Consider the following 14,817-nt stretch of genomic DNA (forward strand, 5'->3'; position numbering starts at 1 on the left):
GGTCTTCCTCGAAACCGACGACAGTGTGAACCCAGCAGTGGATCCTGAACGCGTGCGCCCGGACGTGGTGCTAAATCTTCACATGGGAGGGAATTCCAGGGGTAAATTTCGGGGTTCCTTTAGCGGTCGCACCTTGTCGTGGTCTGGAGGTGTCCCCCTCATTGTGCACGGACTTTGGGGGTTCAGTAGGGAACTGACCAAAACAAAGTGAGTCACTAGAGTCCGAAGGGGTGGCTCTCCCACCCGGCCCCCATCCACGTGACGCTCCCGGTACCTCCTCCGTGCGCGCTCCGGGGAGAGGGAGGCGAGTGCTCCGCACGCCCGTTGGTCCCAGCCGCTCCCCCCACCCCGCCCAGTCCCGGGCTCCCTGCCCGCCCCGCCCACAGCCCCGCTAGCCCCGCAGCCCCGCCCGGAGCCCTGCGCGCCCGCGGGGCGTGGAGAGGGGGAGGCTCCGCCTGCGCCCCACCCACGGGCCAGGCCCCGGGGCCCTGTCGCGGCCGCGGGGCGGGCGGAGCCAGTGCCCGGGTGGCGCGCGCCGCAGCTGTCTCCTCGGGCACCGCGCGGGCCATGGCGTCCCCAGGGTCCTCGGCGCCCGGCGGGGTGGCGGTGGTCGGCAGGTGAGGGCTCGAACCCGCGTGCCCGGGAGGGTGGCAGGTGGGCCCGGGCGTCGTTGCCCGGGCGGCGGGGGGAGGCTGGCGGCGCGGCTCCAATGACCCCAGCGCGCCTCCTTAGGACCGGGCCGGCCTGGGCGACGGCGGGGGGCGCAGCTACGCGGGGCCCCCGCGGCAGCCCGGCTGCTGCGCTGTGCGGTTACGGGCGGAGTTGGGTGATGCGGGCCGGGCGGGGACGGTGGCATTTGGCGCCGCGAGCGGACGCAGGGCTGTCGGGCCGCGGGTTCGCACAGGTGTGTTGTCTCCTTTCCCGTCCGAGGGACGGGCGCGCAGAGGGGCTGCGGAGCCGCAATCTGGGTCAGGCGGGGCGCGCGCTCGGGCCTGTGGCTGTCGCTGGGCGACCCCGCCTGGCCAGGGAGGGGTGGGGACCCACCGCGCGGTCCGGATCCGGATCCAGGCCTCCTGAATGGCGAGGGCACCCTATCCCCAGGGCATCCGGGTTCTCCGGGGCTTCGGTGTCGGGTTAGCAGCTCAAGTCCCATCCGCGGTTTCCTGGTTGATGCTCCATCCTCTTTTAAAACTCCTGCAGTTTTCATTTTTTAGAGAAAGCGTCCACGTGCACCTTTCCGTTGGTAAGCTGGCATAGCGAACTACCCACTTGTCGATACTTGTTGGTCATCAAGCACACCTTCTGGGAGGCTCGGTGTCGGGTTACGCCGCCGAGGGGCTGGCCCGCCTGACCTGTCACAGCGCCGTCCTGAGAATAAGTCGTGTCCGGGGACCCTCCTTGAAGCCTGCCGGGGTCCAGCCCCAGCAGGATCCAGGGGAACCCTCAGGATGAACGGCGTCGGCGAATGAGAGAGGGAGTGAGACAAAGCTCAGGGCTAAGTCTGAAGTTTATTTTTGCACGGCCCCTTTATACCCTTAACAACATCTTTGGGGGAAGTGCATGTTGCTCCCACACAGGGCATCTCAAAACATTACAGCAACTTGACCTTCAACAGAAACTGAATGTCACCCACATACTTTTTGTTCACAGGAGTCTTTCTTATCATTTGGCCTTCAGGCCTGCTAACATTTTATGGCTTGCACCTGGTGTGACTTAAGCAACTTCAGTAGCCGACCCTGTTTTTCTTATAATTAATCTATTTTCTTTCTAATAAGCATCATCTCTTTGGGAACTAGATAGGATTACATTTTTACAGAACAGAAATGCGAAGGACTGCAGAAACAGCAGATATGGCACAAAACAGGCTCTTAGTCTAAAAGTTAACCACCTGCAAGAAGTTGCCAACTAATCTCTATCTAAAGTATTTTCTATTAGGCACATTTGTGGCTATCATATTTGTGGAGCTTTTTTCACCCCGCGGAGGGACCTATGCTTAATAGTTTCTTTTGTTAGCGTACTGTGCTTAGGATGTTTAGAACAATCAAGAGCATTTTGTGCAATGAGAGCACACATTTATCAAACAAGCCAGAATGCCAGCAAAATGTTTGAATTGAAGCATTTCCTTCATTCCTGGCCCCTTCATAGGGTACCAGTGTCCAGGAGATTTATTAATTAGCTTTTAAGTTGGTCCTCATTCAGTGAAAGAGGAGCAGGAGAGCTCTAGGCAGGCAACACAAGAATCCGCAGCAGGGTAAACAAGAACAACAGCAGAAAAGGGGGGAGAATATAGGGTAGGGTAGAGGCCGAGGCCAACCTGAAGGGTTCCTTATCCTAGACGGCCTTGCCTGTCAGGTATTTTCCTCGTGACCTCGTCGTGGATGGGGTCCCAGACAGCCTTGCCTGCCCAGTATTTTCTTCATGACCTCGTCACGGGCGGGACCCCCCATAACGGCTCCCGGCAGAAGCCCCTTCGAGGAAGGGGTCAGGGTGCTTTGTCACCTTCCTTGGCAGGGAGCAGTGGCCTTACCTGTGCCTGTGTGCTTTCCAGGCAGGAGGGCGACCGGCTGCCTCCTGATGGGATATAAAATATACAAGAAAGTGCACCTTGTCCTGGGCGTGGTGACCTTGCTTGCCTTGCAGCCTTTGTCACCCTCAAGTGTGTATCAACCACGGGCTGGGGCTGGCTTGCTGCTGGCACCCAACAGTGTTTAGTGGAGTCTAGAGTTGATGGTACAGGGGACCCTTGGACCACTGGCAGGTGGAGGGCACCCACCTGTCCATTCCCACCAGAGAAGCCAGTGTAATTTACCGTCGGTTCCTCTGCATCAGTGGTACCCAATGGCAAATCCCAAGTTTTGTAGGATTTACCATTTTAAAAAGCCTGCTTATAGGTGGGCTCCGGGGAGTCTAGCTCCTGTTGTTCCAGGGTCCACTGTGCCTTTCTCCAGCTCTGCAAAGGAGCCGTGCTTTGGGAGTCACTTTATTTCCAATTCCCCAGGGGAGGCTGACGAAATTAAGTAGATTGACTGCAAGAAATTGCAAAAAGTGAAGAGGAACTAAAGATCCTCTTGATGAAAATGAAGGAGAGTGAAAAAGTTGGCTTAAAACTCAACATTCAAAAAACTAAGATCATGGCATCTGGTCCCATCACTTCATGGCAAATAGATGGGGAAACAATGAAACAGTGACAGACTTTTATTTTTTTGGTCTCCAAAATCACTGAAGATGGTGATTGCAGCCATGAAATTAAAGACGCTTTCTACTTGGAAGAAAAGCCATGACCAACCTAGACAGCATATTAAAAAGCAGAGACATTACTCTGCCAACAAAGGTCCATCTAGTCAAAGCTATGGTTTTTCCAGTAGTCATGTATGGATGTGAGAGTTGGACTATAAAGAAAGCTGAGCGCCGAAGAATTGATGCTTTTGAGCTGTGGTGTTGGAGACGACTCTTGAGAGTCCCTTGGATTGCAAGGAGATCCAACCAGTCCAACCTAGAGGAAATCAGTCCTGAATATTCATTGGAAGGACTGATGTTGAAGCTGAAACTCCAGTACTTTGGCCACCTGATGCAAAGAACTGACTCATTGGCAAAGACCCTGATGCTGGGAAAGATTGAAGGTGGGAGGAGAAGGGGCTGACAGAGGATGAGATGGTTGGATGGCATCACTGACTTAATGGACATGAGTTTGAGTAAGGTCTTGGAGTTGGTGATGGACAGGGAGGCCTGGCGTGCTGCAGTCCCTAGGGTGGCAAAGAGTCGGACACGACTGAGCGACTGAACTGACTGACTGACCTTCCCACAGCTTTAACACCTCAGGAAGCAGCCATCTTCACTTCTGGGGTAGCCCAGCTTCTCTTCCCTTCTCCCTCCTTCCTCCCTGTCCCCTCCTGTCACCTCTGGCCCCTTTCTCTCTCCTGTCTCCCCTCCTTATCTCTTGTCTTTCTCTCTCTCAACCTATAGGTGGCTGGGGAGTGTGAACTAACTGCTAAAACCTGGTTAAGTTTTTGTATTTCATTCTTGGATTTCAACAAACCAATACAGGGGCCCAGGTTCCATTCTTGGTCAGGGAACCGGATTCTCCATGCCTCAACTAATACCTGGTGCAGTCAAGTACATAAATAAATATATACAAAAAATTATAGCATCTCCCTTGTGGGGTTGTTTTCAGATTAATAGAGGTAAGATGGGTACAGTTTTAGCATCATCATCTTTAGTGCTGGTGGAGGTAGGAAAAACTGAGGCAGTGGGGGAGATGCTGTCTTTTTTCTCCAGTCCGGGACTCAGCTGACACTGGTCAGTTGGGGGTCCCTAGCACGGTGCATGGACGCCCTGCCCCTCCAAGCTGCCCCCAGGTCTGGAGGGCACAGCAGTGAGGACCCAGGACCTCTTGTGTGGAAGCAACATTTTAAGTGGATACTGCTGTCAAAACGTGGAGTTGTAAGCCATCAGGTGTTTCAGTAACAGGATGCTGTGTGCTCTGAGACGCACCCTGGGCTGGCGCGGAGTGGCTCCACTTTCCAGCTGACCTGCGCCTCTTCCTTCTCTCCCTGCAGTGGGCTCATTGGGCGGAGCTGGGCCATGCTGTTCGCCAGCGCGGGCTTCAGGGTCAAACTGTTCGACATCGAGCCTCAGCAGGTGACCGATGCGCTGGTCAGCCTCAGGTGAGTCCCCTGCGCATGCAGAGGCCCTGCGGCCTCAGTCTGTCTGTTCGAGCCCTTAAAGCTGGAGTCCTCCTTCTCCTGTGGGGTCTCAGTCTCGGAGCCGGTGAAGCCAGGCTGAGTGAGACGTGGATCCACCCCACAGCAGGGGCTCAGACTGTGAGGACGGACTTCCGGGGGTAGAGATGTGCGAGGGGGCTGGAGGAACCCAGTGTAGACCCTCGATTTGCAGCCCAAGAGCTGGTGAACGGTTCTGTGCCACATGCCCGGGAGCTGCACTGGCCCTCCCCTGCGGGCACGGAGGTCCTGAGGGCCTCAGGTGTGTTCTTACCTGTTGCTCTGCATGGCAGGACCGGAATTAACTGGGACGAGTGTTGTTTGAGGTGTGAGAGTATGCAGACTTAGCAGATGCTGAGCGTTGAGCCCACGGAGTGTAGCATTTCAGGGACCACCTCAGGAAGAAAAAGAATAGCAACGAAAGGAAAAAGGTGGAGACAGGGAGGCCAAAGACAGAAGGACAAATTAATTCACAGGTTGCCCCCCTATGATGCCATCACTGATCACGGCTCTGATCATCTCAGGCTTGTCAGGTAGTTACTCTCCTGGTTGGGGGCATAGCCATGAGCATTAATTTGAATGTGCATTTTGTGTAACAGAAGATGCTTTATCATTGGCTCTTTGAGAAGACAAATATATAGGGCATGATGTCAGGCTCTAGGCCTCAAGAAATTACATACCTTAGGCCAACTTTGTTGTATAGCAGATAAGAACCCAAAACCCAGAGAAGTAAAGTTGCTTCTTACATAGAGTAACAGGTAGCTGGTGACTAGGTGAAACAGCTTTCGAATTGTGATGCTGGAAACTTCTGAAAGTCCCTTGGACGGCAAGGAGATCAAACCTGTCAATCCTAAAGGAAATCAGTCCTGAATATTCATTGGAAGGACTGATTCAGAAGCTAAAGCTCCAATACCTTGGCCATCTGATGTGAAGAGCCAACTCACTGGAAAGACCCTGATGCTGGGAAAGATTTAAGGCAGGAGGAGAAGGGGACAACAGAGGATGGGATGGTTGGATGGCATCACCAATACAATGGACAGGAGTTTGAGCAAACTCTGGGAGATAGTCAAGGGCAGGGGAGCCTGGCGTGCTGCTGTCCATGGGGCTGTGAAGAGGCAGACACAACTGAGCAACTGAACAACAACAGATGAAACATCAATTGAAAGAAACAAAAAGCAAAAAATGAAGCAACCACCATAAAGCTAAACACTCCCCAATGCTTTGTTCTGTGCCATTAGGGAAGGAGGGGTACTTGGCACACAGACCTCTATTTCCAGGCATGTGCCACTCACCAGGGACACGTGGATGAACAAGACGAAGCTAGTCCTTCCCAACAGGACAGGTTCAGCCTGGTGATCCTGCCGTATGAATTCTCATAGTGACCCCCCACAATGCAAGACCTCATGTGGCCACAAAGCCTAAGATACTACAATTGTGGCTCTTTACAAAAGATTCTCAACCCACATGTTTAAAAGTTGGGATTCTGGTCTCCACTCCTGATGTGTGGGCCTTCCCAAACCAAGCTGTTCTCTGACCCCAGTGTGTGTCCTGCAACTCAGTTCAGCCCTGAGACAGCATCATGTCTGGCAGGTGCGGGTCTCTATCCCACAGGGCTGCCCTGCCACTGACACTTCAGACTCCAGCTCAGTCCAGTTGCCTACTGGCTGTGGTTCCTACCATCCCTTCCTGGGTTTGCTTTACTGGCTAGAGTGGCTCCCAGACTCAGGAGACCAGTTACTCAGTGGATTCCTGGTTTATTACAAATGGAATTAGGGTTACTGCAATCAAGCAACTCAAGCTTGGGACTTGAACTCATGGTCTTTTAACTGAGATCACACACCTAGTCTCGAGACTTAAGAAGCTCAGGTTCTTTATGTCTCATTGAGAATTCAGTGAGAGACAAAGTGATAGGGAAGTGGATTTATTTAGAGAGAAACACACTTCACAGATACAGTGGGGACCATCTCAGAAGGCGAGGGCCACCCCAGGGTAGAGGGTTTTTAGCTTTCATGTGCTCAGTCGTGTCCGACTCTTTGCAACCCCACAGTCTGTAGCCCGCCAGGCTTCCCTGTCTGTGGAATTCTCCAGGCAAGAATACTGGAGCCAGTTGCCATTTCCTTCTCCAGGGGATCTTCCCGACCCAAGGATGGAGCTCTGGTCTCCTGCATTGCAGGCAGATTCTTTACTACTGCAACACCTTACTTCTTTTATAGGGGTGGGTAATTTCCTAGGCTGATGAGTGGGAGGAGTATTCCAGCTCTTTTGGGGGCGGGATGGGGACTGTCATGGCACCTGGGAGTGTGTCACTTAGTATGCTGTGTAAGAGTGATCGCCTGCAATGTGGGAGACCTGGGTTTGAACCCTGGGTTGGGAAGATCCCCTGGAGAAGGGAAAGGCTACCCACTCCAGTATTCTGGCCAGGAGAATTCCATGGACTGTATAGTTCATGGGGTTGCAAAGAGGCGGACACAACTGAGTGACTCACTTTCACACACTGAGGCTCAGGATCTAGTGGAAGTCAACTTGCCTGCCATCTTGGTCCTGTTTGGTTTGGTTCTTATCTGTTTATGTCCTCAGGCTGTGTCATTGTTTTAAAGGTTGTGTACTTCCCTCCTGTTTCACTTCCAGTCAACAGCATGATGAAGAAATACACAGGAGACATGTGGTGGGCAGGGAGCTTTCCTGCCCTCTGGTGTCCCCTCTCCCTGAATATCCTGTTCAATCCTGTTCAACCTGGAGGCTCTCTGAACTCTCTCTTTGGGTTTTTCGGTGGCTCTGACACTTAGACCCTATTGATTAAGTCACTGGTGATTGTACTTAGCCTCCAACTCCTCTCCCTCTTCTGAGGTCAGGGGCAGGACTTCAAGTGCTGGCCCTGAAATTACTGGATTGGTGACATAAGCAACCAGCCCTGTTCTGAGGTGCTTTCAAAAGTCACCTCATTAACATAACAAAAGACACATTATTGCTCCTAGAACAGGATATTCCAAGGAGTTTTAGTAGCTCTGTGTCAGCTCTGTGAACGCCAACTACATCTTTCTTATTATATGTCACAACATCACAATAGTAATAGATGCTAAGATGAAAATATTAATATTAACACATTTTGTGGTGGTTTATCCCTATTGCTGTTTAGTCACTAAGTTGTGTCCAACTCTGCAACCCCATGGACTGTAGCCCACCAGGCTCCTCTGTCCATGGGATTCTCCAGGCAAGAGCACTAGAGTGGGTTGCCACTTCCTCCTCTAGGGGATCTTCCCGAGCCAGGGATCAAACCCACATCTCCTGCTTACTGCTGAGCCATGAGGTTTATCACTGTAGGGGTGGAGAAATGGTCCTTTGCTTTTAGGTTCTTTGGGTGATCTGAGAATTAAACTGATGTAAGGCAGATTAATAGGAGAAAAACAAATGTTATTCTGTGTGATGGGAGTCCTGTGAAGCAGTGGGGGCCCACAAGGGATCAAGGGGCTGAGGCTTCTGTAAGGCCTGATGGGTGGAGGGGGGGTCAGGATGTGGGGAGGCGGAGGAGGCCTTTGCTGGGAGAGGAGACCTGCCCTGCTGTGTGGGTGTTTCTTGGGTGAAACACTCTTTTGACCCAGGCCCCCCCACCAACCGAAGTATAAACATAAGCAGTTGAAGGGAAGTTCAGGAGAAGCTCCAGAACCTGCTGGGTTTTGATTGCCTTTAGGTCAGAATAGTCCTTGTGCCAAAGTGGCATCTTTTGGGGTGAAAAAACCCACTGCCTTTCGTTGCCTTGTGTATTTGGTGATCTCTGAGTTTGTGTGCATTGGCTCTAATCTGTGGAAACCCAGGGCCTGCACTGGGTCCTGGTGAGGTGCAGTGTGAATGCCCCGTGGAGGGGTTTCTCGGCCACCCACCTGTCTGGGGACAGACTAGGGTCTGACATTGTCTCCTTCACACCTGACCTGGGGTCTCAGGCCCAGGTCCCCCCTGCATGTACCCTCATGGCAACCCTGCCTTTTGCTGGTTTCAGTTCTTTCATTTTTTTAGTTGATAAATATTTTCTAATGAAACATCTCCTTTTTAATTTCTAGGTTTTCTCTTTTTAAAATTGTTATTCAGTTGCTTAGTAATGTCTGACTCTTCACGACCCAATGGGCTGCAGCATGCCAGGCTTCCCTGTCCTTCACGGTCTCCCGGAATTTGCTCAGACTCATGTCCATTGAGTCAGTGGTGCCATCCAACCATCTTGTCCTCTATTGCCCCCTTCTCCTCCTGCCTTCAGTCTTTCCCAGCATCAGGGTCTTTTCCAGTGAGTCAGTTCTTCGCAAAGTTTTGGAGCTTCAGTTTCAGGTAGCCAAAGTATTGGAGCTTCAGCTTCAGCATCAGTCCTTCCAGTGAATATTCAAGACTGATTTCCTTTAGGATTGACTGGTTTGATCTCCTTGCTGTACAAGGGACTCTCAAGAGTCTTCTTGAATACCACAGTCCAAAAGCATCAATTCTTTGGTGCTTAGCCTTCTTTGTGGTCCAACTCTCACATCTGAACTTGACTACCTGAGAAACCATAGCTTTGATATATGGACATTTGTCGGTAAACTAACATCTCTGCTTTTTAATACACTGTCTAGGTTTGTCGTGGCTTTTCTCCCTAGCTCTGGAGTTCATATAATTTTCACATGTCACAAAGTACTCCCAAGCATTTAAAAATGTAAAAATCACCCTTATCTCTCAGCCACAGGGCAATAGTGGACTCTGGTTTGCTGACTGATGTACTTTTCAGTTCCGTTATAGTTTCATCTCTTATGTTATAGATCTTATGTTGCACCTGTAACCAAGAGAAAACTAAGATCCCTAATTGCAAAGTTCTTTGTCCTATCTCTTGGGGTATTTATATTGATTGACTTTATTGTTTAAGTGTATCATGAAAGAGTTTGGCTGCTTTTTAAAGTCCTTTCAGGCATCAAGGAGAACATTGGGAAATTGTAAATAAGGTTTTCTTTTTCTTAGGCTAGATTAAAGGCTTTCCTATAACATTTTAATACTACTATGCTTAATTAAGAGCTAACATTTTAAGTATTATTGGTGGCCAGTTAGATTGAGCTTTTAGATATCAGCCTAAGATTTTTGAACCAAGGAACAAATACCCCCTCCAAAAATTAGTTAGCAGCCTTACTGTAGGAAAAGCAAATGTCCTGAATTATGTGTCTTTCCTCATGTGTGGCTTTCTTTCTAGACCCACCCCCTTTCCCCCACCACGTGTAAGCTGACTGCACTTTAATGTGCAGAACTGGTTGTGCTTCTCTGGCAGGAAGCAGGATTTCAGGGTATCTCGTGACACCTCTGCTCAAGTTTTTGCTGGCAAAGCTGCCAGGAGGATCGACTGTGAATCGTGTCTCCTCGCCTTCCTAATGGAGGGAAGGTACACTCAATTTTAGGTCTTATGACTTGTGTAAGGCCACCTACATCCCTTTTTTTTTTTTTAATTAGGGAACTAAAAGATCTCGCATGCCACAACTAAGACCCAGCACAGCCAAATAAATAAATATTTTAAAAAAGAAGAAGTGGCAGCATAAACAGTGTATCTTCTTGACTGGATTGAATTGACTGGTGTTTGGGGAGAATGGATACATGTATATGTGTGGCTGAGTCCCTTTGCTGGTGTCCACCTAGTCTTTTTCTAACAGAGTGGGAAAACGAGTCTCTTAAAACCTCATGTATTGAAACTCGTAACAGAAAGGGAACTTGACCTTGGAAAAGCCTATTAGATGCTTCGCTGCTTGGCTTTTGTTCTCCAGCGAATGCTCAATGCTTGGCCTGTGTTAGGGCTCAAGAATTTGAGAGGGTGGTTGTATTTCAAGAAGAAAAACCCAGGTCGAGTAAACAAAGTTGAAATGTGGACTCAGAGATTGGGAGTGTTTTGTTTCTCATGACTTGGGTTCAGTTTCATTTCCATGTCGTGATGCGCTGGGCTCGCCTCTCGGGACCAGGACCCCAGCCTGGGCCGTGGTGACATCTGAGTGACAGCCCCACGTGTGGGCAGGGGGCCAGCTGCCCATCTGCCTGGAGCCCTGGCTGAAATCGCCATCTTTGGGTAAACTCTGCTCTTATCTCAACTGCCATCTCCGTCATGTGGAGATGGTCATTCCGAACTTGAGTCACTGAAAATGGATCTGCTTTTCCACGTGGACATGGATTTAGTAGACCAGCAGAAGTGGTCTCTGAAAACTGGGTGGCTGCCCTGGGCTCTGTCGCCTCAGTAGCTGAACTTCCTATCCTGACAGCTGAGTCTCTGACTCGGTTAACTCGCCACCCAGATCTGTGCATTTGCTTCAACATTTTGAACCTGGATTTGATCTGGATTCCTCTGGACCGGTCTGGTTTGAAGCTGCCTTTTAGTTGTCCATGTAGCTTTGGTTGGAATAATTGAGGTTAATAGATCACAGAATGGCCTCCCCTGGCTCCCATCCAAGTCTGCTACAGTCATTGAAAAATGTATGCAATCTGGGTGTAACTATAAGAAACATGCACAAGACATTCATGGAGAAATTTTTTTAATTTAGTTAATTGTATTTCTGGCTGTGCTGGGTCTTCGTTGTAGCACAGGCTTTTCCCTAGTTGTGGTGAGTGGGGGCTGCTCTCTAGTTGCGGTGTGCGGGCTTCTCATCATGGTGGTTTCTCTTGTTTTGGGCACTCTAGGTGCATGGGCTCAGTAGTGGTGGTTCCCGGGCTCAAGAGCACAGGCTCAGTAGTTGTGGCGCATGGGCTTAGTTGTCCATAGCATGTGTGAGATCTTCCTGGACCAGGGATCCAACCCAAGTCTCCTTCATTGGCAGGCAGATTCTTTATCACTGAGCCACCAGGGAAGCCATCGCCAAGAGATTTTTTTTCAGCTGTATGAAGGCCAGTAAAGAAGAAATAAGTTAGCGGGCAGGAGCCTGTCTGCATGGATATAACCAGGAGGGTGCAGGACAGCGGGTGACCGAACCTCCCTGGGCTGAGAAGTTCCCAAGTGACCTGAGTGCTGTCGCCAGAAGCTGACTCCAAGGGGGCCATGGGTTCCATGGGTCGTTGAACCTGACATATCTGTGTGTTCACGGGTCATGCTGTCCCTTGGCTGTCACTAGGACAGTCCAAATGATTGCTTCATGTCACTTATTGACTCTTCTTCCCGAACAGGAATGGTTCCCCCTTCTCTGATTTGTGAAAGCTGTTATCATTGTTCAGTCGCTAAGTCAGGTCCGGCTCTTTTCGATCCCATGGACTGCAGCATGCCAGGCTTCCCTGTCCTTCACCATCTTCTAGAATTTGCTCAAATTCATGCCCATTGAGTAGGTGATGCCATCCAACCATCTCATCCTCTGTTGCCCCCTTCTCCTCCTGCCTTCAATCTTTCCCAGCATCAGGGTCTTTTCCAATGAATCGGTTCTTCGTATCAGGTGGCCAAAGTATTGGAGCTTCAGCTTCAGCATCAGTCTTTCCAGTGAATATTCAGGGTTGATTTCCTTTAGGGTTGACTGGTTGGGTCTTGCTGCATCAGTTCTTCAGTGCTCAGCCTTCTTTGTGGCCCAACTCTCACATATGCTAATTGTACACTTAACACTGGGGAGAAGCCAGAGTACTTTGACTGTCTCTGGCTGGTAGGGTGAGGCGTGACTGCTCTTGGGTTCAGGGAATCATGCCGACGTCCTTGTCCTGTGGGCTCCAGGCATGTGGACACATGTGTTCCCTGGGCGGGAGGGCTGTGAAGGCTCACACAGGATTAAGTAGGGTGTGGACACAGGAATGTGAGTTCTGGTTGCTTCTCCCTATGAGGTTTGCCTCGAGCAGTGGGTCAGGGCATGCAGCTCCCCAGGTCTCCTGTGGCACAGACGGAGGGACGGTCTGCCTGCAGCGCACTGGCCTTTATCTGCCTCTGGGGAGGTTTTCAGGTTAAGGTGTCCGAGGCACAGGGCTAGTCACCCGCGTGAGTAAGTGGTGTGTTGAGGGGTGCAGCCATCGGCAGACTGGGGACTGGGCCCTGTGCTGTCAAGCAGAAGTCTCAGTTCAGTTCACTCAGTTGTGTCCAACTCTGCAACCCCATGGACTGCAGCACACCAGGCCTCCCTGTCCATCACCATCTCCTGGAGCTTGCTCAAACTCATGTCCATCGAATTGGCAATGCCATCCAATCATCTCATCCTCTGTCGTCCCCTTCTCCTGCCTTCAATCTTTCCCAGCATCAGGGTCTTTTCCAATGAGTCAGTTCTTCTCATCAGGTGACTGAAGTGTTGGAGCTTCAGCTTACTGACCAAACTGATCACATGGACCACAGCTTTGTCTAACTGGATGAAAGTATGAGCCATGCTGTGTAGGGCCACCCAAGATAGATGGGTCATAATGGAGAGTTCTGACAAAATGTGGTCCTCTGGAGAAGGGAATGGCAAACCACTTCATTATTCTTGCCTTGAGAACCCTATGAACAGTATGAAAAAGCAGGTCTGGAGCTCATGTTTTAAATAAAAAACTTGGTATTCTGCCTCTCCCCCCCCCCCCCCCACTTCAAAGACATTAAAAATGACAAAAATGAGATGAATGAATGAAAAAAGAGTGTCCACACAGTGTTCCACTGTGGGAGCCAACAGGGCCCCTCAACAGGGTCCGGGGCTGGGACGTCCCCCGCAACCCCCGGCTGGCCTCTTGTCTCCTGGCTGGCCTCTGCGGGTTAGGATTTTCAGTGGCAGAGGCCAAGTCACCTCACATTCGTGAGCTTGGTACCCCTGCTTCTGACTTCCCGACTCTTTCTTGTCAGCAGCAGCTGTCTCGGCACCTCAGACCTCAGGGAAGAGGTGGGGAGCGGAGAACCCTGCCAGAAACCCTCCTGGGGACTCCATGACAGGCTGACGGTGAGGTTCCAGGAATACCCTGAAACAGCTAAAAGTCTATGTTGTTGTAGTTTAAAATTTTTTAATAGGGAAATACATGCATAAAGACAACTATCACTACAGAGTGTATAACCCAATCCCTCAGTCTCCAGTCCGATGTCCCTATCTGACCTGGGAACACAGTCTTCTGTTCGGGAAATATTTGTTTTATTTTTTTGAGAAGTTCTTATCTTCTTAAATGAGTAAATGCTGCTTTTGAATAAAATCTCATAAACAGAAATATATTAAAAAAGATCACCATATGTACCCTATACTGTTTTGCTCATAACATTTCTTTTTCTCCTAATTCAAAACGTAATTTTGCTCGTTAGGAGGCAAGTATCTATTGAGTCCTGGGCGGTGCTCCACTGCCCTCTAGAGGTGAAACTGGTGCACTGCAGTCACCTGACCAGGTAGGTAGCGTATGAGGCGGACAAGCTGGCTGAGCATCTCACCAAATAGTTCGTTCCCTGCAAAGCTTGAGGCAAAAGTTCTAGAATACTCAGTGTAAAATATTGGAACTAGTAGAACTAGTGTTTTGTGGGGTTTTTTTGGCTAATATACTATAACTCTTCCAAATCATTTATATGACAAAAACCTCAGAGATTGTCTCTGCTTAAAAAAAAAAAAACCCAAGTCCTCCTTGGTGTGATGGCTTGTGATGGCTTCTTCACCCAGCTCTCTGGTATCAGGAGAGGCCACACCCGCCTAAGGGGTCTTGGACTCCTTCTCTTTGCCATGAAGCTGCTTTCGGTTGAAGATAATAAGAAATCTGTATTTCAATGCGTCTTTCTGGTTTTTTTTTTTTTCCACAGTAACAGTAGCAAAAGAGTTTCCCTTCCTCTATTTGTAGCTAAAACAAAAAATTTGAAATGCACACCTTTAAGAAAGAAACAGGACAAGGGAGCTGGCTGACCCAAGTGGCCCTGGCATCCCAGGAGCGCCACTTCCCAGGGAAGGACAGGACGAGCAGGGCCCCCACAGGTGCCTGGGCTCAGGGGTGACGTGCAGACCCTTGGCCCAGGCCTGCCCCTCCCATTCAGTGTTCCCACACTCAGCTGTGCCACTGCCCAGCCTGTCCCCAGCCTGAGACCTGAGACCCAGACCCTTCAGGTCACCAGCTGTGCTTGAGCCATCGCCCCATCCCAGGGCCTCCCCGACCTTGGCTGACACTCTGCACCCCTGAGTGCAAACCCAGCTTGCTGCCAAGAACTCCGACAGCTTAATGATAAACT

The 14,817-nt window shown here is 50.4% G+C and overlaps 1 protein-coding gene across 1 annotated transcript in view; it reads left to right on the forward strand.

Annotated features, from left to right (window-relative positions):
* Positions 1-459: 459 nt before the first annotated feature.
* CRYL1 (crystallin lambda 1) overlaps positions 460-14,817 on the forward strand; it is a 52,995-nt gene continuing 38,637 nt past the window's right edge. The window contains exons 1-2 of the mRNA XM_043892208.1: positions 460-617; positions 4,557-4,664. Of these exons, the coding sequence (XP_043748143.1) occupies positions 568-617; positions 4,557-4,664 (158 nt within the window). The 5' untranslated portion in view covers positions 460-567. The remainder of the gene's footprint in view (positions 618-4,556; positions 4,665-14,817) is intronic.

This window comes from Cervus elaphus, chromosome 30, assembly GCF_910594005.1.
Source record: "Cervus elaphus chromosome 30, mCerEla1.1, whole genome shotgun sequence".
In the NCBI taxonomy this organism is placed as follows: Eukaryota; Metazoa; Chordata; class Mammalia; order Artiodactyla; family Cervidae; genus Cervus; species Cervus elaphus.